Raw genomic sequence first — 26242 nt, 5'->3', positions numbered from 1 at the left:
AAGAGTTGTATTGACCGTAAAAGTGGAGGTGCACCGGTAGTGTTTTTCGTATTGGTTTCGGCTCAGCTACGGCTGCTTACATTCAGGCATCTGCAAATGAATTTGACTGTTTCAGATATTGCAACTGATTACTGATGCGAGCTCTTGGGTAATACAGAAAACCTGCACTGCTGTGAGCTAAATCGTCTAAAAGAAATAACAAAAAATGGAACATGTGCTGGAATTTTGGTATTTTGGATTTATATACTCAATAAAGCACCTAAAAGCCTTTCACCCAAAAGAGCAGAATTAAATTACTTTAAAGATCAAGTGAGAGCAGCTGAAAAACAATCCTCAAATTAGTGCAATTACTGGGATTAGGCAGAATTTGCAATAAATATATTTTCCTGTGGGATCTAATCATCTCAGTTTTTTGACATGTGCAATATCACTTCTTGTATTATATTTATTTAAGTCAGCCCACATGTATTCATACTGTAAGTGATGCAGACATTAATGCGATTGATTCATTTCACTGATACTACTGAGAAGGTCATTTATGTGTAATTTAAAGTGTCTAAGGGGTATTTACTCTTCTACCAATGCACCTCTACTCAAAAGCCCAAACCTTGATCTGTCTCTACTCTTAAACTCAAAGTGCTGCTCACTGAAATTATCCAGTCTCTTTCTGCAGGTCTGATGGAAATATATTTTCCAAGTTAAATACAGAGGAAAAGGGCGATTTGCACAACCTGCAGCCACAATTAACGTTACACCATGAAAATGATGACCCCAGCCCAAATATGATGCTTTGTTAAATTTTACACAAGTCTACTTCAACTACTACCTTCTAAATACAGCTGCAATATTCACATTTCTACTCTCAAAGTTGAGTCACCCACTCATCATTTCCATGTTCTGAATAATGAAACCAATTTATCCAACTGCACATGAATATATCGGTGTAAGTCATGTGGCTGAGGTGTGCTCTCAAGCTGTCAACCATCACAGAGCAGTGGATAGAGACAACCAGAGACCAGAGTGACTTTCTGCAAGTGTGTGTGTATGTGTGTGTGTGTGTGTGTGTGTGTGTGTGTGTGTGAGAGAGAAACAGTGTGTGTCCATCACTGGCACCCTCTGTTCAGTGAAGCGACTCTAAACTGGACAGGCCAGTAAATGTGAGGGGAGGGAACTACTATGGTCACATCTATGGTGTGAGCGGTCTAAGTGGTAATATCTCAGAGTAATGGCGGATCTGGTCTCTGACTGCCTTCTCCTTGAACTGCAGACAAGCCATTGAAGGGCTGAAAGAGCCGAGACGGTCAGATGAGACCTGACCACTGGATGAACTGAGAGAGCGACAGAGAGAGAGAGAGAGAGAGAGAGAGAGGCAGAATATGCATACACACCTACAGTTGTTTAAAAAGACATTGAATCTCTTGAGTTTTACACCTATTTGTATTCAAAAATGACTTCTTTGAATTGTTTTTGAAGATTTATTTCACATTTAGATACAGCTTCCCTGTAGCCAAATGGTAAATAATTGTGTTACAAGCAAAAACAACATGTCCGAAGTAAACCCTGGATGACTGAAAGGAAAATATTTATCACATGCATTACTGAGCTTTAGAGGTGGTGGTGGATTTTGTTGCCATCTGACAGGCTATCTGTCTCCCCTGGTTGCCGGTCCTTATGCTAAGCTAAGCTAAACCTCTGCTGGGTTATACTTCATGGACAGATATGAGAGTAGAATCAATCTTTTCATCTAACTTTCCCCCAGGAAGTGAAAAAGCGCATTCCTAAAAGGTTAAAATATCTATTTAATTGATTGACCACTTTATTATTTGCTGGTATAAGGAAACCAAAGTTTATTTGGCAAAAAGAGATACAAATAAATAGTTGAGGAGAATATTCCTTACCCAAACTATTCCATATGTCCATATTTCATTATGTTACCCCCTTGATTTGAAACTGACCATTCATTAATCGGGTTAAATACAATTGCACTGAATAAATCTGACACAACCACCATCAGTCTCTGAAAAATTACAAATAAATTCTAGCAACATGCAAAAGGTTCAAGGGATGCGCTGATCTTTTTAAGCAACTGTCGTTATTGTGTATGAAGATGAATATGGGAGAGTCAGACACAAAACTAATACCATGAGAACTCTAGCTTGGTGACTCGCCCTTAAAAGGTCAACTGGTATTATCTGCCCGTATTTGCTGCAGCAGCATTACCCAGGTTCACAGTGAGTTTCACTCTGCCTCCGTCCAGCTCCAGACGCAGGGTGTCGGCTGACTGCTGAGAGGTGCTGGCCATCAGTAGGCCAAAGGCCCTCTGGGACATGAAGCGGAGGGACACGTCCTCGGCCTCTGTGTGTAGCGTCCTTGGCATCACCACCTTTAGATACATGCTGCCGTCATAGCTCACCACGGTGGCCTCTACGGATTTCGGGAAGAGGAAGCGTTAGCAGACATTGAACCCCAGAGGGAATCACAACACTTACATTAAAAACACAAAGTGGCATTTACGGAATGAAACCTGAATTTGAGCTTATCTCCGGTAGGGCATGATATCATTTTAGATTGCAGTTTTCATCAGTCGCACCAGATGGCAGAAAAAGCCTGGAGCATGTGGAGACAGCGGCGAGATTACAGCGGCAATCAAATTTCTGAAGAATTTAAACCCATCACAGTGCAATACAAGAGGGATTTTCATACATCCCTCATTCTATTAGCTTTTACTGTGAGCCAATGGAGCTGCGTAATTTGGCCTCTCTGTGAGAAAACCATCTGCATGGTAAATGCAGAGTGATTCAGGCCGAATGACTCTGTCGAGGCAGCATTGCATTTCTAATGACACACTCACAGCACTGGCACACTGGCAACCTCATGATACTGATCATTCATTCATAAATCACGATATATATATGAACTAAAAGGGCTACTTTCAGTTGAGCGCACTCAACTCTTGAATAGGTGTGTCATTATACAGTATGTAGATGATCATACTGCAGTTGCAAATTAAATTCTTATTGTTTGGGAGACCTGAGCATCAAGGCACTTTCCAGCCACTACACAGCTAACTTAATAAATAAAATACCAGCCGAAGTGTGATAAAAGCTTTGCAGCAGCATTTTGAAGTCACTTCTCCTCCCCACCCACTAACTCTTACCCTTCTCACAGCTGGGACCTAGGTAGCCAGTACCATCGCAGTCACAGATGTGGCGGTTCCAGCCCTCTCTGCAGTGTCCCCCGTTGGCACACGTGTCTCTGGCACACCTGACATGAGTCTCTCTGGTGCAGAAGCTGCTGACACCTGTGGCGCTCTGAACCTCCGCCAGCCTCCACAGGTTACGGCTCTGTCCGTCAATAAAGAGGTCCCTCACGCAGCCCACGTAGCCGAGGCTGAGGGAGGCGGTCCACACCTCAGGGGGGAGCATGAGGGCATGGCGATCCTCAGGTAAACCGCCAAGATACATGTCCCCATCTAGGTCAAGGATCTCACTGCCTTCATTAGCAGAAAAGGGGACGCTCTTGCTGTTCACGGAGATGAAGCCTGTCGGGTGGGCAGTGAGTTAATTTGTACTTACACAATGTTTTTGTTGCAGAAAATGAAGACAGGTGTGTGTGGGCTGTGCTAAGTGAGAAGTGAGAACAGGCTGTGACATTGAGGAAGTGGGCATAAGTCCCTGCTTCTTTTAAAGAGTGTGGATTTAGAAGCTGTAGTGACAGTCCTGAGGAGGTGATTTTATGAGCAAAAGCAGGAGCTGAAACTAAAACTTGCTCCGGAAAAGTTAAGAAATCTGCATCGTCATATTAGCCTGCTTGAGAAGGAATATATTTAAAGAAATGTGTAGGAAGGAGTAGAAGGAACTGTGTATTTTGGCTTCTACTAATAAGGCAGACATTTGGATTATACTAATAAGGCCCAATTTGAAGGAGGTGACTGAATAATTGGCCACTTGTGAAATAGGTTAACACAGATTTCAAAATGTCATACATAGATTACAGCATCTCAAAATATCATCGTAATTAAAACCTAATATGCATGCATGTTTCAGTGTGGTGAATAAAAAGCAAGAGCGTGCCGATGTGACTGAATCCATGCCGGCATATGGCGGTTTCACAGCTCTGCTCCACAGCTAAATCAGGAATAAAACACAGTAACAGAAGCAGACAGAAGGCTTCCCCTGCCCTCACGAATACACACAATTCTCTTACCGTTTCGCCCCCGCCTCTGGAAGTCCACACGGCACCACTCGCCATCATCGAGCCTCTGGTCACTGGCTTTCATCTTGATGCTGCCAGAGCCCATATCCATGACCAGGTAAAGAAATCCATCCAGCAGCTCTATGGCGAAGAAGTCGGCCCTGGGCTTCTTGTCGGCCTGCGCGCCCTGCAGACTGCCGTGGCTGAACAGCAGCAGGCCGATGGGCTCTGTGGTGCGGAAGTCAAAAGATATGGCGCCCGTCTTCTTCGTGTTCCACCTGGGCAATGTCAAGTAGGCAGACGGCGTGTCGAAGGTGACCGGCTCCAGGGCTTCCACATCCTCGCAGCTGAATTTCAGGTCACCATGGATACTAATCTTTGGGTCTTGCTGTTCAGCCAGTCGTGACAGACCCAGTCGAAACTCATTATTCCTGTAGACCACCTAGTGATTAAGAGAGATGTTGCGGTGAGATGACAGCTGGAGAGAGCAATAAATTCAGTGCAAAGGTTGAATTTTACTCATCAATAAATATTAGAATCAATATTACACAGCAGCATTCACAAGGACACGCTGCAGAAAAACGGCGAATCGTCCCTGGACTCAGAGCTCAGATATTAAATGTCCTGACGATTTCATCTCCAGAGGTCTGTCCAATAACCTGGCACCTTTAATTAAACAGATCTAGAGGCACTTGATAAAAGAATCACATCTCGCCGAGATTGTTCCTGACCCGTGCTGTGTGTCCGCGCGGAGATTGTGAACTGAAGGCATTGTATTTTACAGCCACTCAAACAAAAACCAAAAAGGCAGCAAGCGCTGAAATGCTCTTGACAATCAGGAAATGCGTTTAGATGTAGATGCTAAAAACAAAATGTTTACATTTTAGACATTTAGCTGAGTCACGAAGGAACGTACAATGGGTCTGACGGTAGAATAATCTTACATTCGAAGAGGAGGAATCACAGTCATAGCACCTACACAAAAGCAAATAATTATATGTGCTTATACTAAGTGAAACCGGGAGAGATCAAGTCCAAGCAGAGATGGTGGGTGGCAGAAAGCCACAACACACAATTCAGTATTTAAATAGGTAAATTTAGATGTAAAAGGGCACAAACTGAACAAACATTGCTCAGCTCGCGATGCAGATACATCTGAACAGTGGTAAAAACAAATCTGATCACACACTCTGGCTGAAGTGAACACACAACAGACCCCCTTCTGGCTTTGAGGAATATCAGGCTATTTATTTAGAAATTCAGATCAATCACAGGAAATGGAGAGCAATACAAAACCTGTTTGAAGATCTCTACTTACGCGACATACAAACCTGCCTGTTTGTCCTGAAAGCATACTTCACTGGAGTGCCTGTGCGGGCTTCTCTGTGCCGTTATTGTATTGTTTTCTACTTCCATTCTGGGTTCATCAATATGCACAGCAGGAGACAGCAATCCTTGTCTCATTTTGTATCAGTTGTAAGTCACCCCGAGCCCAATGTTATCTGCCACATCACTCGGTGACCAGTCACAGCCTGAGGTGACACACCACACTGCACCGAGGACTAACGGCAGAGCCGAGAGGCAATTTGAGCCAATATCACACTTCACACTGCCTCAGTGTGACTAATTAAGCAGGGAAATCAGATGGTGAAACTGACCGTCGAGAAATGAGTGTAACAGGGATATTTTAAATGGGAAGACAGTCAATCAAGGCACCTATACAAAGCGGAACAGTGCGCTATAGCAGGATCATACAGATATTGTTTTACGACTAAGAACCCCACATCTAACAGAAATACAGAGCTGGCTATGAAAAGGCACACTGTGACCTCTGCAGGGCTATTACATAAGCCAGGGGACGACACAGGAAGTGGAATCATATTTCACCAATGCAGACGCCTGTTGTATGTGACAAGGATGACAGAGTGTCCCGAAACGGCAGAATCAAGCTCCTGTAGTGTCGATTGACAAAACCCTTATGTCTTTTATGCTCAAGTGGTGAAGAATAACAGCAGTCTGACAATGAAGACCTTCTCTGTTGCTCACAGCCGTGAGAGCACATTCTTCATAACCATATTGGCTACAATCTTTGAAGCATTAAAGCAGACGGACCTAATGATGCAGTGTGCGATATACTGTGGGCACACATACTCCGGACCAATAACCTGATGACTTCATAGACAAATGAATCTCTCCTTGCTAGTTGTGGTAGTCGTGACATTCGTCTGTAAGTGGCCATTATTTTCCTGTACCTGATGAACCCGATGGCCTCTACCCGGCAGCACTCGCATCTATTAACATGTAACTTCTTGGGAGATTAGTCATGGCCCAAACTCTCTACGATCAATAACATAAGACAGGTATGCTTCTAGAATATGTGTTCTATAAGCAGTGCATCTATTTGGTCACTTTTCTTTCCTGTATGGTTGAATTCTTTCCATTCACAGCCGAGCTTTGTTCCCGTACTTCATCACCAAACTCGGAGCTCTGGCTTTGACTGACCCGTCTCTGAACTTGCTTCCTGGATCTCTAGGCAGTGCGCATCCCATTTGATCAGCACTGCCTCTGCCAACGCTCGCCCTCATTACTGGGACTTTCCGGGTTTGTCATCCCATAGACTTTTTATCCCGTCATCCTCTCCCTGCATTCACCACAGTACATCTGTGTGACTATGCACAGCAATAGTAGGTCTAAACACCACCACCAGCCGCACCACCCACAGAGCGGGGGTTGCAGCATTGGCAGGGTGCTGGGACAATAACTTGTACATAAATAACATCTAATTTTCATTCAGAGTATTCACACTGCAGGGTATTTATGCATAAACTCCGTTTGAAAACATTCAGTTTATGCTTGAGTGTTTTAAAATGTTCATGCCATGTGATTTATTCAAACGAAAACAAATACACATTCACTTACTGAGTTTAATGCACAAAATTAAACAGATTTTCAGATTTTCACAAGGAAATGCAACAGCCCAAAACACATTTTACCAACATGCTGGCAGCTCTCTGAGGCTGTACTTAAGTCACGCGGTGCTCTGAGCAGAATACTAACATATGCATGCTAACATGCTTAGCAGGTATTATTCACCAGCTTCAACATCTTAGTTAGCATGCTCATTATTAGCTTTAAAGCTGAAGCTGATTATTCGTTTTGCAGGTATTTTACCATGCAAAAACAAAAGTACTGGTCAAATGTAGCTTTTAGCAAATTTGACGGCAATCCATCTACGTAATAGTTTTTGAGACATTTCACTCAAAACCACCAATAAAATCCTATATATCAAACGTCAGGGGGTCAAAGTCTGTATGAGTTCACCTTTGGGGCGCCACAAATGTCTGTCAGGATTCCAAGGCAAGCCATCCAACAGTATCTTAGATATTTCAGTCAAAGCCAACAGATCGACCGGTCGATAGTCATTCCTCGTGCCCTGCGTAGCTAAGCAGATGATGTAAACAAATTGTCCGTAACTTCTCTTTCTATGTGTTGTGCGTGAACTTTGAAACACCAGATTACTTATTTTAGACACCAGTGCAGCTGTCTGAGGGTTTCAGTTCCCCACCATGAATACGTTCTGTGACTGCACAAACGAGATGCTTTGTGGTTCGAGCTTGGCAAGTGAAAGTGCTTTGTTGATTGGGTTCCAAGAAGAATCTAAAAAAAGTCATCTTTGTATGATAGTTCTGGCAGAGCACTGAAGTGAAGCACAAAGTCTCCATCAATATTCAAATAAGTCAACGATCTACTTTTAAGCAGACTATATGACATTCTTTATAATTCTCCAATCTCTCACTTTCACACATACTCTAAACTTTAAAGAAGCTAATGCTTGTTATACTTTGCTCCAACTTGCTGCTGCTGTTACTAGCTTAGTCAGGCTATTTCTACTCTGTTTGCCTTGTGCATCCTCTAAGTGATGCTTCTGTTCTGTCCTTGGTGCATTGTACTCCCTGCTGAATCCCATGCAGCTGGATTTAATGGGGATCAAGAGCGGAGCCTGATAACAGTTTAGAAGCATTTATGAAACAAATGGTCTTATATCCTTTGACGCAAGTGTCTCTGCCAAGAAAACAAATTTGTTTGCGGCGGGTATTGACAATTGAAAAAAATAATATATATATATATATACACCAATCTGCCACCTTGACACTTTTAACTCAAACTACTGCCTGTTTTAAGCGATGTCTCTTCCTAATCCATCCTTGGCAAGGGAAAGCATTTCACTCACGTTTGATGCACTTACACTGGAATGTCATTTGCTTTTCATGAGATTGCTCACTTCATTAAAAATGTGTAAGGCCAGCCTGAAATTAGGCATTAATCCATTATTCACTGCTTTGTCTACATTAATTCAAATGCTGAGTACATCATCTTTACTCGCTTGCTCACGATAATCAATTTGACAGGTACTGGCGCAGAGTTAAAAAGCTTAAAAATGTGGAAATTGTCATGAAAGGTTCAGACTGTGTTTCAGGAATGAGGCAGATGCATCGGTTTCTGATGTGTATTAAGTTCTCAAAGGGATTCCCTCAGGAATCTATAAATGCATATGCCCTGCACAGCGCATATGCAGCTGATTCTTTCTCCTTCAAACAACCTACAACTGGAGAATCAATATGAATGCGAGGAGTGATTTTCTATACGCAGAACATGCTCTGCTTGTAGGAAGGCGTAGTGCTACCTAAGGAGGGTAGGATAGTATTTCCAGAGCTCTGCTGGGACCGAGGTCAAGCTGTACTCACATCTTTCAGACAGCCCAGGAAGTTGTTGCTGACCGGGGAGCCTGGCAGCTCGGCTGTGTTTAGGCTGCCCCCTATGTAGAAGAGATCGTCAGAGCCCAGCATGGTGTAGTCCTCCTGGGTGTAGCCGGTGGTGGTGAGGATCCCATCCACCAAGATCGTTACCTAGAGGAGTGTGTGATGGAAAAAAAAGAGAGATTTTAAGTCAGTAAGAAAAAGATCTGTCCTAATTATTTCATGCCTCATTTCTTGATTTAGTTGAGCTTGCGTTAACGTTGGATCTTGAAGGCAATTACAAGAACAGCTTTGAAGGGTTCACTAATCTCATCTGATCCCCGTTTCTGATATATTAGCAGGATTGCGATGCAGTCAATATACCATAAATATTCCATCAACTGGTATTTTGCCTCAACAGCTATATGAATGCTGCAATGTACCGTACTCAATTCATTTGAGATTAAAGGTATCAAGATGGCAAGCTACATCGCTTGTGTGTTGGCAGCAACAAAACAAGACTATTCCCATATCAGTCTCATCAGTGCACGGAGACAAAGGAATGAATGACTGAACAGGGCTATAGGAGAAGAAATGATATGACTGTTGCCATGACAATAAGCCTACAGTTAACATGTATTCCTGCACAAAGGCAGCATCTCCCACTTTGGGGTAATAAGTGAAAACACTAACGATTCCTTAGTGACTGAAAGAAAATACATTTTGAGAAAAAGCTAATTAATATACTGTATACATCCTGTGATAAACGGAGTTTAACTGAACAAGAGCTCCGAGGAGGCAGGGGAGATGTCAACTAATTGTTCTAATGTTTCAGACGAATCAAAATGATTTTATAAATGCAAGGCTTGAGTGGAAAGATGTCATAGATACAATCATTTCAAATTCAGGCCAGTAAGTTAGTAAAATATCAGAGACCAATTCATATGTAAGCGAGAGGACACTGCTCTCTCTGTTATCAAATACACAGCCCATGCACCACCATTACATAATTCAGTCTTCTATTGTGATAATATTGATTCGTTTTCATTTTCATTTAAGCAATTACAATATAATGTGTTTCGGGATCAGTTGGCATTCTAGACACCACCAGATCCAACAGACCTTGACTTTAGTAGATAATGCTTTGTAGTGGTGTGGCCTGATTCTCAGGTCTCAGTAAGCATACAAAAAACACTTGATTGAAAATGTGAGGTCAGCTCAAGCCATTATATCTCGGGAACTTAACTTTGTGATATCTGTGGTGTCTATTCTGTAAAATGTGGTATGTTGAAAGCAAGACGATAAGAGACAAAAGAACAACCTGACAGGGTATGTTCAGGTGCCAGGTCTCTGAAACGAGGTCCTACCCCTCCATTCACTGGTACTGGCAGGTATTGATTCCTGTCTATCTAGTGGTGGTGCCCTCAGTATCTTTAGCTTGAACAGTGGACAATGGCAGGGCTTAACCGTGGGTTGATGATACTGCACATCAGGAAAATTCAGAAAATCAAAGTTCTTTCATGCCTGAATGCGGAAACTGATGCTGCTTTCTTTTACATCCCGCAACGTCTAGAAATGCACGACCAGTTTCTAATAATGAGTATCTCACCACATCATGACACCCAAGGTACTTTACTGGCATTTGCAGATTCAGAGGCGATGGTACAGTAATTATTGGATTAGGCAAAACCATCATCAATTAGAAGCACACAGCGGGATAATATTCAGGTTCCAGTCCTGGCTGGTACACTTTGAGAATGACCTCGAACATAATTTCTGCTGGATTTCTACACTGCCGGTGTTACACAAGGCTCATTAAAGGGAAACATATATTTCTGCTTGTTAGTGGAGCTCGAGAGTGACAGTGACAATTGAGTGCAGTATTTAGGATATGTGTGCATGTTAGTGTTGTGCGTGAGTGCGTACAGTTCAGGCCCATAAATCGCTAGATGCATGTTTAATAAGGGTCAGAGCAACAATACGTTTGCTCACAACAGGAAAAGAGAAGACGAATGGAGGGGGAGCCGGTAACAGGAGGAATTCTAGCCGAACAAAAGCACCACCGGATCTAATAAAATGTTTCCACCAGCACTCTCTTGAGAGTTACAGTTCCCCCTATCTACATGTCAGTGGGGTAACTTATCTGAAGGGAAAGCAATTTACGCAGGGATCAAATGCATGGCTGGAAGCGTAAGTGACGTTGTAAGCATTGGATTGCTGCTCTTTTGGAAGTCGGGGTAAGGAAATAGATGTGGAGGAGGATGCAACATTATATGCAGCTTAACGTGTCAGGTTCAGAATATATTGGTGATGATGAGAGAGCTAGATGCAAAATGAGTCCTACTTTAGCAAAATAAATAATCTAACATTTAAAATGCAGTGCGCATTGCAAAGCTCATTGTAAACAAAACATATTTAGTTTAGCTACGGTTCAGGTATATTTACTAAGTGGTCAGTTTACTTAGCAATACAATGCTAGGACCCCTTTTGCTTTCAGAAGCCTCATTTCCTTAATGTTTCAATATCGTGCTATTGTCCTGTAGTTCTTTTTGAATGCACTCCAAACTATTACTTTGCACCTCGGCTAAAAAGAAATTGGCTTGAGTTGAGTTGAGTTATCAAACACAGTCTCCAGTGTCTAGCACTGATATTAGGTACCTAAAAGAGCAAACCGTTGTGTGTGTGCACACACACACGCACACACACACACACACCTGTAGAAATGGGTAATTGTAGAGTGACTACAGTCAAAAAAGAGTGCCAGCAGGGTAACGTCTAATTTAACACAGACACATCCTGGCAGGCTTTCAATTAATTCGGAAGCTAAGCACTGTGCTTTGTCCAGTGGAAAACGTTAATGAGTATGAAACCTTAGGGCCGAGTTGTACTCTGCTGGAGTACAGCACAGTAGGTACAGCAGTACAATATTGGACACATGTAACGACTGTCTTCATTATATAAAGCTCCACTCTTGCCTGCATGACCTCTCTGATACTGCTGCGAGATTGCATTTGCATTTGTTTTTGGCTTTTTGTTTAAGTGGAGTGACAATCTGAAAATCTGTGGGACAATTGTTATTCCGTTAGTAGAGGTTGAAAAAAAGGCCAAGCTGCAGAGACTTCATCGCTGCTGCAGGATACCTGAATGCCATGGATGTGTTGAGTCTTTCTTTCAATCAGGTAAAAAGATCTTTACATCAGTCTTGTGTTACACACAGACTTCGACTCCGCCGAAGCAATCTTTCATGAGAAAGAGGGCAATGACCCAATATGAGCTTGTATTATCTACAGTGTCAGAATGTGGAAAATGGGAGATAGGTAGTCCAGCAGAGCAGAGATATTAAACATTCAACAGAAGCCAACACCGTTTTTGTTTGTGTTTACAATGATAGTGGACAATAAATCTTATTCATTTAAGACTGGTTTCACCATGACCTTATAATAATCTGATCCAAATGTCAACGATAAGTATGTATTGTGTGTTAGTGTACCTGAAAGACACAAGAAAGGTGCACGCAAGTCACAGGCGCTGGGTGTATACCCACCTGGCGGAGGTTGCGTGTCACTTGAACATCGTGCCAGACATTGTCGTTGAACTTCCCTTTGGCGGGTTCCACCAGGGCCTCGAAGGCACCAGAGCCCAGGTTGATGACCAGCCACAGCGCTCCGTTCCTCAGGGACAGGTTGACATAGTCAGCTGACCTCCCTGTGTGAAGCAGCAGGCCGTTCCTCTGCAGGGTACGGAAGGACAGCGTGATCTCATCCAAACTGCTCTGAATGGGAGTCTGGGACAGGTTGTAGCTGAAGAACTCATTGCCTTTGAAGGTGGCTACTGACTCCTCCTGCCCTAAGAAGGGAGAAGAAACATCTTCGATAATTGTCTCAGTCACCAGACTTATGTTTGACTTACCTACTTCAGTATATTCACTAACTCAGTGACATGTTGCGATAGGTAAGGCTTTGGTGAGCGAAACAAAATGAGTAGAAAATACACAGTGCAGTAGTATTCAACAAATTTCACGAACACCAAGACTAACTTGAACCAACACTGTACTGCACACATTTGTGGAGCTATTCATACGTGCTACAAAATCACTATACATTCTGATGGACGTATGTATTCTCAATGGGAGATCACAATTATGCTTGTTGCTTGCACATTAAAGAATAATCCAGTGAAACTTTTTTATTGTTATCAAATCCAATGAAATGACCAAAACCGACAATAAGCTGATCCTACTGTTTAGCCAAAGCCTGATGTAGCGAATTCCTCTATGCTGCAGACCTCGATAAAAACACAAGTGAGCCGCAGTGTACACTGGCTGACATGTTCCAAATGAACACAGGCACTGTAGTTTACTGTAGTGCTGTAAATACTCACTAGCAAACAAGATCTGCAGCTGAGATTAGCCTCAAACAAATGCAAAATGTGCTCCTATTTCGGTAAAGTTTGCTAAAAACGACATAGCCCGGTTAAAAGTATACATTCCTTTTTAAAGATTTTAATCTTCCGTAGACAATACAGGATAGGGAAGACATGAAGTGTTGTTTGTTTTGGTGTTATATTGCTATATAGTAAAATGGCTTATTCCTTTATTCAACAGTGGTGTTTAATTAAAAACATAAAACTAATATAACTGTGTCAGGCTTGGCTAAATCTCTAATTCAGAGCCGCAGTTTCAAGGATTTCGAGTGAGGATGTTAAATGTACATACAAATCTGATGGCTCAAACTATTTCCCTGACTGTTCCAATAAAAGCAGTTTTCAGGTTTACCAAGAGCAGAGGAGAGATTTTTGTCTTTTTATCATTTCTTGGAATTCAACACATTAGCAACAAGCTGCACAAATGACAATCAACGTGCCTCTGGTGTCAAACATCTTTACACATAAGACACACAATCATTCTGACAGTTATTGCCAACATAAGCTGAATGACAAACAAAATGACAAGATTTAGAATAAATTGTTGCAGATCGATCGATAGACAGATACACAACCTTTCGCACGTGAAAACATGTGTACAATAAAAATTATAATATGAATTTGGGAAATGAAAACTAGTCCGGAGCAAGTTTTAAATCTTGAGACTGTGAAGACATGCAATAACATGAGCGCAGCAAACTGAACTCGACACCAGAGTGGCAAGAGGTCATGCAGCTTGGCGTCAAATGCTGTTTTGTGATTTTGCAAACTCGTCCTGTGGGCTTTGTCTCGGCCGTATTGTGTACAGAATGACAAAACAAACTGTATCAATTCTGCTTCGTAAGTCACTGAGGCCTCGCACACAGACTTTATGTATTTTGACAATAACATCATAATAATGTTGAAATTCACAGTAAACTTTTCCAGGGTTGTACTTTTTGACATTGAACCACAGGAGGACATAATGTTACCAATTGTAGAACGCATTTCTTGAACTCATAAATGGGCTGTTTCAAGCCAGTACAGACATGCCTTCTTTTGCTCGCTTATGCGACACACAGCCTCAAAGCTAAGGAACAAGTCGTTTCAAGCTAGAGAGATAATCTGTCCCCTAAGTCTATGTTTGTTTGAACAGTGGGCTTCTGAACTCCGGGGCCAATTTAAGCCGACAGGATCAGTGGTCCCATTAGTCTCTATTGTTTGAGCAGTGTACTTACTCAACGACTGAGCAGACAGCAACTTGCTGAGCTATTGTTGTTGAGCTTAAATGTGAAGTTCGGCATTAGACTGATGTTGTAGGTAAAATGTAAACCACTGAGCAGAGGTGCAGAGTCCAAGTGAACAGTGAAGGCAAATTATAGTGGTTGAGAAAAATGATTATGGGACAACAGAAGTATTTTTGGCCTAATTTAGCAAAGTGCTGACTGTACATCCATCCATCTGTCATCTTTCACCACTCACGCTGTTCAAAGTCGAGGGGGGAAGAGGGGGGGGGCTGCTGCAGCCGATCCTAGCTGACATTGGGCGAAGGCAGGGTACACCCTGGACTAGACTATGGACCCAGGGCTGACATATCGAGACAGACAACCATTCAGGCTCGCATCCACACTTACGGGCAAATAAGAGTAATCTATTTGCCTGAGCTGCATGTCTTTGGACCGTGGGAGGAAGCCGGAGAACCCAGAGAGAACCCAGAGAGAACCCACCCTGACGCAGAGAGGACATGCAAACTCCACACATAAGGCCCGTCTAGCCCGGGAATCGAACCCCAGGCCCTTCTTGCTGTGAGGCGAAAGCGCAGCTGATAACACCTCATGCTGCAGCTACAATTTCATCTAAAAACCATGAAAGCTTTTCTCATACGGTCCATATAAGAAGATTTTCATCATACCCTATGCAATCATTGATATTTTCATTCCAAGGTTTCTACAATGATGACGTCAATGTGGAAGTGTGTGGGTGGGTAGAAAGGCAGCGAGCCATATCTCTGCTTTCCTGAGAGGTGTCTGCAGCAACAATGTTTACCAGCTTGTTAAAAAGGTAATACTGGCTGTGTTTGCTCTGACACCAGACTTTGGCTCTAACTCAGAGGAAATGCCATCAGAGACACTGGCTGCAGTCGCTCCACCAGCGAAGAGAAGCTGCTGGAGCAGTTTAGCTCTTTTTGCATGTCGCAGCTGACTGGGGGCAGAGCCATCAACCTTCTACCTTGGCTGCTGTGAGAGAATTGCGCTGAACTAACTCTCCATGCAAATACACGCAAGAAAAACAAGCCTCAGCGGAATATAATGGCAGTGTCAACAATCTCTGCATGTCTCTCCCGCTTCTCTTCTCAATCTCACACCTTGCTGCTTTGTGCTGCCCCTGCCTCTCTCGTTCTTACTAAACATAAGCCCATCTCCTATCTACTTGCACCCCATTCCTCTAAATTGAGGATACTAATTTGAGGTGGGGTGAGTCCTTGGGGCGCTGCTCGTGGCATTCCAATGAAGTGTGCAGCTATAAAATATGGAGGGAGTTATCTGCTACTACTTCCTATTAGCCCACCTGTTCCAGTCTCTGCTGCAATGACACCACGCTGCAGAGTCTGAACCACATGAAAATGCCAACATGTGTATTGCTCATTAATATCAAGCTTTACGTCTGATTCATTTCAAAGTGGTCCAAAAGCCCAGGGCGCAGATGGCAGTTGCTGACCTGCTCAGCGGCGGAGGAGTCAGTTGTCGGCTGGTGGCGCCCAAACGTAAGTCAGTTGGTGTGGGCATGTGGATAGCGCGGCAGCAGTTTACCATTCGTCTGGAGGCCGGGACGTGCATGAGCACCCTAGGTGGCCAGTAAGCTACACCTGTGCCTGAATAATCTCGTTATTTACAGTGCATCTGTGTGTACACACTAGCAAAGCATTATGGGGGCTGAAGCCCACGCAAAAAGCAGCCACTCCTGAATTTCCCTGAAGTCTGCCGAAATCTTTGAATTCATTTCAAATCTGTGGCGTACATTTGATTTGAAATTATTTGTGACCAAATGAATTCAGATCAAATCAAACAATTCCCTCGAGTGTGCCCTCAGGCTAAATCTGGGACATTGCCAAAGTGAATAACAAATGTTTGTCGTAAACATGAAATGGCTGAATAAAACTTTGATGCCTCGTGTATATCGCATGAAGCCAGATGCACTTCACGGTTTCTAATTGTTGCCGTGCTACGGCCGAGTTTTGCTTGGAGGCACATTTCTATGAATCTTCATTCAATAATCAATTACTAACTGCCTCTTATTGATGCATGAAATGGAGCAATTACGTTTACGGCCTAATTTCCTGACAGATCACATTGTGGTCGGCCTTTGCTGTAAGACTTACTAAATATTTGATATAGCAGCGTTTTTCTAAAACAGCAGAACATGTTAATCATTGCTGAAGCAGTAGCAGCATACAGTATATCCAATTGCATTGCTCTGCCAGCATACACATCAATTAAAGTAGAAGCTTCAATTAAAATGATATTTTGGCCTTGTAAAGACTGATCACTACTTATGTACATGAACAAGTTTGTCCTGAAGCGAGTGACCAAAGAATCCAAACCTGAATCTATAATGTCACAGTCCAATATAGCCTCAGGCTGCACCATTTATAGAGGGTGAAAAACTGGTGTAATCATGCTGCGAAGTATTCGCTTAAGCCTTTTCATCTCCTATAAATGACCTCCATATTAGTGTTATCAGCTCTACACCAGAACATGTGTATGAGAACACCCAGGCTACTGCCACACACTCTTCTTATCGTCCCCAATTTGTGTCCCATGAGAGATAACAATGTAATCCAAAGATGACGTACAAAACTATTTCAGCTAACATCTGCAGGGCATTCATAATGACCTCTTATAATAATTACACATACTTTTCAGCACTGAGTGCATGGGTTGAAAATAAAAACAGAATCTCCTAATGAATGAACACAAGAAGGAGCTGTGACGATAACCAAATACGCTCAGTCATTTCTAGAAGGAAACTTGATTACCGGTAGTGTTAATTTTGTCAAAATTCAACCGAGAAGATATTTTATCTCTAGATAGTAGTCTAAGTAGCATTTAGCTGAAGAGGAAAATTAGAACTTCATGAGAGATTAGCAGTATCAGTTGATTATACAAGCAGAGTGGGTCTTCAAAGTCTGTGTTTGGAGACAACACTGATTGCCATGGAGACAGGATGGAGACTTTTGTTTGAATCCCACAATACGTGGCAGAAAACACAAAGCATAAATACGGCAGACTTCAGTCAGTGCCACCCATACTATTCAGTCCAAACGCCCCTTTTTATCTTGTGTCAAAGTAGTTTACCTTTATTGCATTGAATTCATGTTTTTCTTCCAAGGTTTTACTCACAGACAGTACCTGAGCTCGACCATCGATGTTATCCAGTACTTCAGTTAAAACAGTTTAGAGAGCAACATGATATATCTTTGTTTATGAACAAGAACAGGACACCACAGTGGCGTCTCTTCTTGACTCTTAATTGTTTGCCTCCTACTGGATTATCTCTTCTATCAGTAGATTGACATCTGTGTTTATATGAATATGCAACACGTAAACACTACTGCAGTGAAAAAAACATTATTTGCGACCCACTGATCAATTTCTTTATTTAACAACCTAATGATCGCACATTTGAGAAATCAGTACTCTCATGTAACTTTTTCAAAAATCTAAATTCTGTATACAGCAGCCTCCAGAATGCAGAAAAATGCTGAAGAATTTCCTTTGAGAAATACAGTATGTTTGTGTATACTTCTGATTGTTTCAACAATAAGCAACGCAGTCGCCAGAAAAACATGTTGGCATTGTATGCAAACCATGGGATACGTTGATTGTTGTGCGGTAATACTCTGAATACTCTCAACGTAACGAGCGTAACAACGTAATTATCGTAAATAAATAAGCGCAAAAACATTGGCGGACTTTCTTAGATAATGTTACGTAACAAACGCAACGTTATGTCACTCACTTATGTTGTTATTATGTCACATACATTTTAAAAAGGCACGCTCAATATACTAAATCACTTTCTTTTACCGAATGCAAATAAAATGAATATATATATATAATACACTTCAACATTCAATGTATCTGCGTCATATGCCAACAAATCTTTTCCTGGCAATTGGGCTGCAATTACCTGCTTTCTGTGCGGACCTGAGGCATGAAATGTCTTTATTCTTTCACTTTTGACACCTGTTTATTTCCTTTGAAAACACCATGAAACCAAACCGAAGAGATGCTATGAGCATAGATGCATTACCTTGGCGAAAAACTGCAGAGGTCAAAGGTGATGTTCCAGTAGCTCAGTCAGTGGTCAGGACAAGGGTTTGACGGACAAAGATTGAGTGAGTAGTGAGTATAACATGACAGGAAGCAAAAACGAAGAGGCAAGTACCGGTATGTGAAAAAAGAGGAGAGGAAATATTAGTGCAGCACAGTTAACTGGAATGATTTCAGGGGAGGGGAAATGTTGTGATCAGGTGGCTGGGAAGAAAAAGCAAACCAATAGACCCCATACCTTGGCGGTTTAACATCAGGTGCGCCAGACCTTGAGGGAAAGAACAGAAAAAAGGATACGAAAACAGGAAGTTCATAAAGAGGTTTGGGAGAACAAAAGCATTGTCACAATGTTGGACTGCAGTTTGTGACAGACATCCTGGGGTAGGTACGGATGTCAAAGTTCAAACTAAAATATAAAGGGGAAATCAAACTAAAAACAGACAAACATCTCAAGGGAGGAGAGGGAAGGCAAGGAGAGAAAAAAACATCTTGATTGGTGCAACCCTTACAGGTGGTTGCTCGCACAGATGCTTTTTTCTAAATGGAACACATACTGTATGTTTATTTGATGGCGACAGCGTTCGAGAGGTACCAGATATACATAAATCCTACTTTATGTAATAATGTAAAAATACATTGCACTTGGTAAAACTAGTTCTACGATCTCCAGCAGGGCTCTATAGACTCAGCCACTCATCTCCATGCACTGATATTTCCATGTGAGTGGTCTGCAAATCCACTTCAGCCTATTTAACATTCAATACGGCAGCGTTTTGTAAAAGGGCAGAAGTGACACCGTTCCTTATCCGATAAATCTTTAGCGACCATCGCTCTATTTCACAGAGGATTTACCATCTAATGGAGATCAATAGGCTTAGGTGGTGGAACACTCGTACAAAGACATAGCAACCATCATGGAACAGGTCAGCCACAAATGATCTGCCCCACCCAACCTTTTATTTCTAAAAAAAACATAAAGGAGGTGTGACTTGATGCTGCACTGTGTTTCGCCTCGCTGACTATAAACTACCATGAAGCAGCCAGCCGAGACAAAAAGGCCTCATGCCACCTCCATATTCTGTCAATCAGAAGATGCTGCTGTGGTTGCTGTGTTGAGCACGGGGGGGGGGGGGCTACCTGCATCGGCCAACACATGCAGCACTTTATGGTGCAACAGAAGGTGGACTTTGCAATACTTATACTTGGAACAGAACAAAAAAAGCATTCGAAAAACGTCCATATATACATGGAAGCAAACTGAAAATGCACTGCAGCCCATCAATCACATGTTATTGCTGAGCAGTTTCAGGTGACGGTGTAAGAAAGTCCAGCTGGTCGGCCTGCACACACTGCGGCAATCAAAGCCAAATCTGATTCAGTTTTATGTCCGCCACCTCAGAGTCTCTCCCTCTTATGTGCTGCCCTAAGAAACACAGAGAAATATCTCAATACGCCAGCCAGAAATGACATGGCATACCTCACATGCTCCTCTTGCCAAAAAGGAGATGGCATCACACAATGCAACACTTCTGCCGAGTACACGAGCCCCACTGTGCCAGCTAACACAAACAGCTCTCATCAATCAGTGCATCAGCATACAGACTCACACAGCAAGTGGCTCACTCACAGTTCAAGTCCCCGCTCAGTCATTCGGTGAAATCTCACAAAAGGGGCGGGCCGGCACAAATCTCCTCCACACGTTCCACTGGACAAGGCTGTTCATCCGCAGCTCTTGTTGTGAAGTGGACATGATTACCCCTGGGAGGGTCCTTGCCTGCCAACATGTAGGCTTTTGATACAGCGTCTCATTGCAAAATCAGTGACTGAGCATCTCCTTTGACAAGATTCGACCACAACCCTGTCTACGCAGCAGACAAACAGCTGCCGTGTGCACCCCCCCACTGTGGCTCTGCATTCTACATGACAAGCCAACATATGTATGAATAAGGCATAAAGAGTGTTACGTCATGATCTCATTCTCACCAGACATACTAAAATCTGACTGGACCTGAGCTCATCTTCTGCTGGCGTCTGTATCTTCCCCACATCACTGGGCAGGATTGTGATGTTGCAGTAACAGCAAGGGTCTAAAAGAGCTTGTTTGTCATTAACAGCGACCCAGCAGAGACAGCAGGAGGACAATCTCTTTTCATTTCTGCGTCTCGTGTCCATGTAGGGAGGTGTAGGTTTCCTATTGTCCAACAAATAAGAAGAAGCAGTCACAAAGCCATCGCTCCGTCAAGTGGGGATTGGCAAGTCTAACGGTTCACTCTTGTGTTTTCTGTGGAGCTGGAGAAAGGAGCTTTGACCCAAAGGATTGGAAGCTACGATGACTCCACACACTTTTGATTTTTGTCGAGCACTGAGGCGAGGAAAACGGACCTGCATCCCTGACTGATGGAGACTGATGCTGGTCGGCATCTGCCCAAAAGGGCAGGCAGCACTTAACAAGTGCCTCAGGCAAAAAAGTCTTCTTTGAGTGTGTAGTTGTCATCCTAGGAGTTGAGGGAAAGTGGAAGAGGACTGGTGTTGCTGCTGCCCTTGTATAAGGCAGCCACCCATTGAATATGCTCATCCTAGTTGACTGAGCCTTACATCTAAATCTCAGTGTGTGGAAATGCAGAGATAACTGGCTCGACCTGTAGAGTCCTATTAGAGGGGAAAGCCTGTATGAAAATAAACCGCCTTTCCTACCAGTAATCTACCAGTTTTCTATTTTCAGATAAGAGGCAAACAAAGATGTAAAACCAGTCGACTGCGGATCATTTTAGCATTTTGCTTTTAGGATCCTAAAACAAGTACATTTTGAAATATATAAAAACAATACACTGTTCGAGCTGGTTAGGAATCAGTAAAAGTTAAAAAGGGGAAATTCTGACAGACAGATTAAGAGTGCTGCCATGCCGGCATAATATCATTTTTACAATAACTAAGAAAATGTTATGTCATTAAAAAAACGTCTCCTATTGCCATCTTTTTCATAACTTACCTTTTACAATTATCTAGATTTATCATCGTATGCTCACTGATATAAACTAGCATATTTATAGAGATCGGAAGGTATAAAATGTTCCATGAATACAATTGAGGAAGATAGTTTTGTCAGTGGTGCGAATAAATACAACTAAATAAATCTTGATTTCACTTTGCTTGTGACAGTATAACTTTTTGGGAACACTTCTAACCAGACAAACACTGCTATCTAAGTCACTTTAATGAAACAAATAGTGAAAAAAAACAAATGCAGATGTTGACGGACCTCTCAGTCATTAATGTGACATTAATTAGCGAGCATCTAGGACGAAAGAGCCATCGCACGAGGATTAGGATTTGCCAAATTAGTTTTTCCTTTAAAAGTACAGTATTATGGAGCCTGTTGTAATGAGGGATTAGTCCAATGTCACTGCTGCTGAACGATGCAAGACCACCAGGACCAGCTGCGTCCTTTCTTTAAGAATTCTATACTTGCTTTGTCATCCCTGTAGTTATTGGTATGTCACCACTGTGTGCCTGCACGTGACAATCTACAGGAAAACACAAAACAATGACAATGTGTTTGCACTTGACACTTAAGTGTTGTGGAAGGTTTTCCTATATGTTGGAGAGATTTCGCTCTCTTCTGTATCTGAGGTGGCTGTCCTCTCTTTCACAGACGTGCACACAGGACATCGGAGGCTGCTGCACTCTTTGGGCATTAGAGCATGTCTCCCACCATGGCCTTTGTCCTCACAGATCAACGGGAGCCCACGTGCTGCATACTGCCGTTGAACTCAGAAGACTCACCTGCTGTTCCCAAGGTTTACTAGCTTAAAGCAGTTCCTCAGACAAATAACGATAATTCCTGCGCCGCTTAAAACCCCCTGCCAAAACCAAATATAGCACATGGGTAACCATCTTTACCATCTCTGGGGAGAGCAGCTAACGCATGGGTACGTCTATTTCCGTCGCTGCAAGGACATCAAAGACTTGCTGCCGAATAGCACACGGAGTTGTATGAAGGATAGCAAAAATAAAAGGCATCTGGCGAGAGAGATTTTACTGTTGTCATTGTTGTTTTCATGCATTCTGCATTGGGGATTGTCTCCATGCCAAGCTTTAATCCAATAAACTGGACCTTCTGATGTGCTCTCTTTGCAGCATGTCATCGAATAATGACTGCCTTATTGCTGTGAGCAGAGCCATGCCATCTTTGCTCTTATTAACAATGATTAATGGTTGTTTTTGGAAATAGCGCCGAGATGAAACCTGTTAACCATTACTGGAGCTTACAGCCATATACCACATATCACCAAGCCCTCCTTATGTGCTGTTTAAAAATACAGAATCCATACCAAAATATGTATCATCTTCAACTAAATATTACATCTAATTTCATGTATACCAATTGAATGTTTGTCATAAAAGCTATTCTACACTCAGCCACTGTACATGAAGACATTAGCATTTTGCCGTCTTCGGCCTATTTTCCTTTCGTACGCCAAAACGTTAAGTGTCAGAAGCAGGTGTGCGCATGGGTCGGTGCATTTTGAGTCAGTAACAGTGATTTACAATGTGCAGTGGATCAGTGCACATTCCGCTGGTCTCCTGAGCCCTTTCACCAGAACCAGCAGTCCTTACTGGGGAGATGGATGTCTCGCTCCGATGCCGACTAAACAAATCTCCCTCCTCACGTTCAATCTTCATTTCAAGTTCAGTACGTGCGCCTCATTAGAAACCAATCCTGTTGAATCATGGTCAGTTTCAATGCTGCCAATAATAAAATAAATGTCTCTTTTCCTGCCAAAGGAGATTTGTTCCTCTGAAGAAAATAATTCTAAATGCGTCTATGGAAAAAAAATACTTATTTGTGCAAATAATAATACAATTTAATGAATGCCAAAGTAATCAGCCATGTTACGCCACGGGATGCCATCATGTTTAAGTGAGAACATAATGGCATATAACGGCATGATGACTTAGTAAACCTAAACATTACACAGTATCCCAGTTTAGATAATGTAGTAAATAATAAAACAAAGCATGTCTGTACAGTTTTTTTTTTTTCTGTGATGAAGTATATGAACGCTCCCAGCATTGTACAACACCCACGTACTCTGCAGACCTCTCCAGTCACCTTCAGCATACTGGTTTCATACACAATGAGCATTCGGCACATAAAGCGCTTTTTTTCCCAGTGACCTTGTGACCTATAGTGATAGTATATCGCCTTTCAGCTTAATTTGTCGGATGTCAGAACTGCAGTCCAAACCGACAATAACAACCTGATGATAACCAAACACACTCTCACACACTGATGCTGCGGTAAGAGCCTTTGCAAATAAGAGCATCAACAAAAAACAAATGATGCTCATCATTATGCTCATGACATCAAGCATTGTCTTACCTTCTACTTCTTTCTGGACAGCTGCAGGAGAGTAAAGAAAAAGAGCTGTTAATCTTTTGCTGAGTGTTGATGCCAAAACATGCATGCTGACCGACACATTCATCAGCCAGACCCTTGTGGAAGAAAGCAGCAGAGCTTTCAAGCCAAACGTTATTTTAGAGAAACCCTGACGTCTGTTGGCAATTATCTTTAATTACATATTTTCATGTTTCTTGGCCATAAAGAGTTTCAAAGCTCACTTTAAAATGCCAAGTTCTGTCCTTACTGTTTCGTAGGCTCTCCAGAAGAGAATATGAGACCCATTTGGTAGCCTGTTAAATGTCTGGGTTGAAAATGTGCAAACATCTTGTCACATTAGGAAGCCGTTGACCTCTTTGGCTTGTGAAGATAATTGCTGAGAGAGCTGGACTCTCACTCCAAAGCAGCCTTTCAGTACTACTGTGGTATACTTTGACCTGGATCCTTTAAAGTGGGCTTTATTGATTATTTACCAGAGCCTAAAGAGGTTTAGACCATATACGGTACTTAGGAAGGAATATTAATAAGGGATTTTATTTGAACTATTTGTAAGCTAATTCTAATCATAAGGCCGGCAAACATTTTCAGGAGCCAAAGTACATTAGCATTAAATAATGCAATTATGTACAATGTGCACCAGTGTGACCAAAAGAAAAGGCAAGATAATTAGGTGCTTGATTGTATTCATGCAAAGAAACACATTTAACTCGTACAATAAGGTCCCCAAATCATACAGCAAAAAAATACTAAAATAATGCTAAAAATACAATTTGCAAAGAGGATATTTTTCTCACCTTCATTGCAGTACATTCCCCTGTAGCTGGTATTGATACAGTCACAGAGGACCTCTCCTTGGCTGACGGAGCACAAGCCTTTGTCGCCGCACGGAGAGTGTGTGGCACATATGTACTCCAAATCACTATGAACGGCTTGGCCATCCAACAGTAGTGGTAGTGCCTCCCCCAGTTTCAAATTGGCTATTAGGCCCCGGAATGGCGGCTCGTATTTAACAGTGCTGGACGTCAGGGCGGAGAGACGCACGTCGGGTGAGATTCCCCCTACGTAGAGGTCACTGGCCACAACCATCTCGTTCCTCTTCGACTTCACCTCAGCCACTTTCTCTTCGTTGTCCACCACCAGCCGAGTCTCTCTGTGATCACGGGAGAGAAGGACTCTGTGCCAGCGCAGGTCGTTGAGCCGCGTCTCCGTGTGCAGGGAGGCTGGTTCGGCGCAATGGATGGTGAAGCGCATGTGGAGCCTCCCATCTGCGATCAGAAGCTCCAGGAAGTCGCAGTTCCCTCCGTCATCCAGATAGAGCACCAGGGCTTTGCTGACGTTGGTTTTCAGAATAAAGCTGAGCTCACCTGTTGCTTTGGCATCCCACTGGCCATAGCGTGTCCACTGACCAGGGACCCCCTCATATTCCAAAGCCATTGCTGATAGCAGCAACCCAGCTAAAAACAGTAACCAGGAAGCCTTGCCTTTACACCTGCCCATGATGGTTACTTTCTACAACTACTAGCTCCCCTGTGGTCTCTTATTCATATGAATCAAACAAAGCTGCAAGGAGGAAATGTTATCTAGTGTCTACACTTCTTTTGTTATCACCCCTAAAATCAGCAGAAATAAGAAGTTTCTTTAGCCTTGACTGTCTATCTTGAATCTTTTTGCCATTTCTCCATGGGCGACACGTGACAGAGTGAACAAATGAGGCACATTGCAGAACACTTTGCATCTACTTTGGATCGGCTGAGAAAGAGAACAAACAACACAATACTGTGCGCTTCCTCGTCTTCGCCATCCAGTGTCTTGGCCTCCATCCAGCACTTTTCCTGTCAGTTCTCCATGGGTTAGCTGGCCACGCAGCTTAGGTACAGCCCCCAGTCTTCTCAGCTCCCCAACATCCTAAAACATAAAAGAAGAATTGGTAATGAACAGCTGGAAAGATTACTAACAATTGATTGTACAAATAATAATCTGCAGGCGACATGAATGACATGGAAAATGAATGACAAAATCAAACAAATTATTCAAATGTTGGAGAGGAAAATGTGGAAATACTCGTGATAAAGAGGTGTAATTGTCACATTTTTGTGAGCCATTGTTTTCTTTTCTTTTTCCATTACGATCATGGCTACACAGCCTATATTCCCACAGCGGGCCACAACACGATGCGG

The 26242-nt window shown here is 42.6% G+C and overlaps 1 protein-coding gene across 1 annotated transcript in view; it reads right to left on the bottom strand.

Annotated features, from left to right (window-relative positions):
* The window catches only part of LOC306787889 (neurexin-2-like), a gene marked incomplete at its 5' end in the record, with an annotated part of 88810 nt that extends 63248 nt beyond the window's left edge, over positions 1 to 25562 (bottom strand). Inside the window, 9 exons of the mRNA XM_079283199.1 lie at positions 2221 to 2424; positions 3158 to 3541; positions 4207 to 4636; positions 8940 to 9101; positions 12475 to 12776; positions 18645 to 18656; positions 18903 to 18932; positions 24048 to 24068; positions 24860 to 25562. Coding sequence (XP_079139325.1) covers positions 2221 to 2424; positions 3158 to 3541; positions 4207 to 4636; positions 8940 to 9101; positions 12475 to 12776; positions 18645 to 18656; positions 18903 to 18932; positions 24048 to 24068; positions 24860 to 25562 — 2248 coding nt within the window. The remainder of the gene's footprint in view (positions 1 to 2220; positions 2425 to 3157; positions 3542 to 4206; positions 4637 to 8939; positions 9102 to 12474; positions 12777 to 18644; positions 18657 to 18902; positions 18933 to 24047; positions 24069 to 24859) is intronic.
* Positions 25563 to 26242: the final 680 nt, after the last annotated feature.

This window comes from Melanostigma gelatinosum (genome assembly GCF_949748355.1).
Source record: "Melanostigma gelatinosum genome assembly, chromosome: 14".
NCBI lineage: Eukaryota > Metazoa > Chordata > Actinopteri > Perciformes > Zoarcidae > Melanostigma > Melanostigma gelatinosum.
This window is presented reverse-complemented; position numbering and strand designations above follow the sequence as displayed.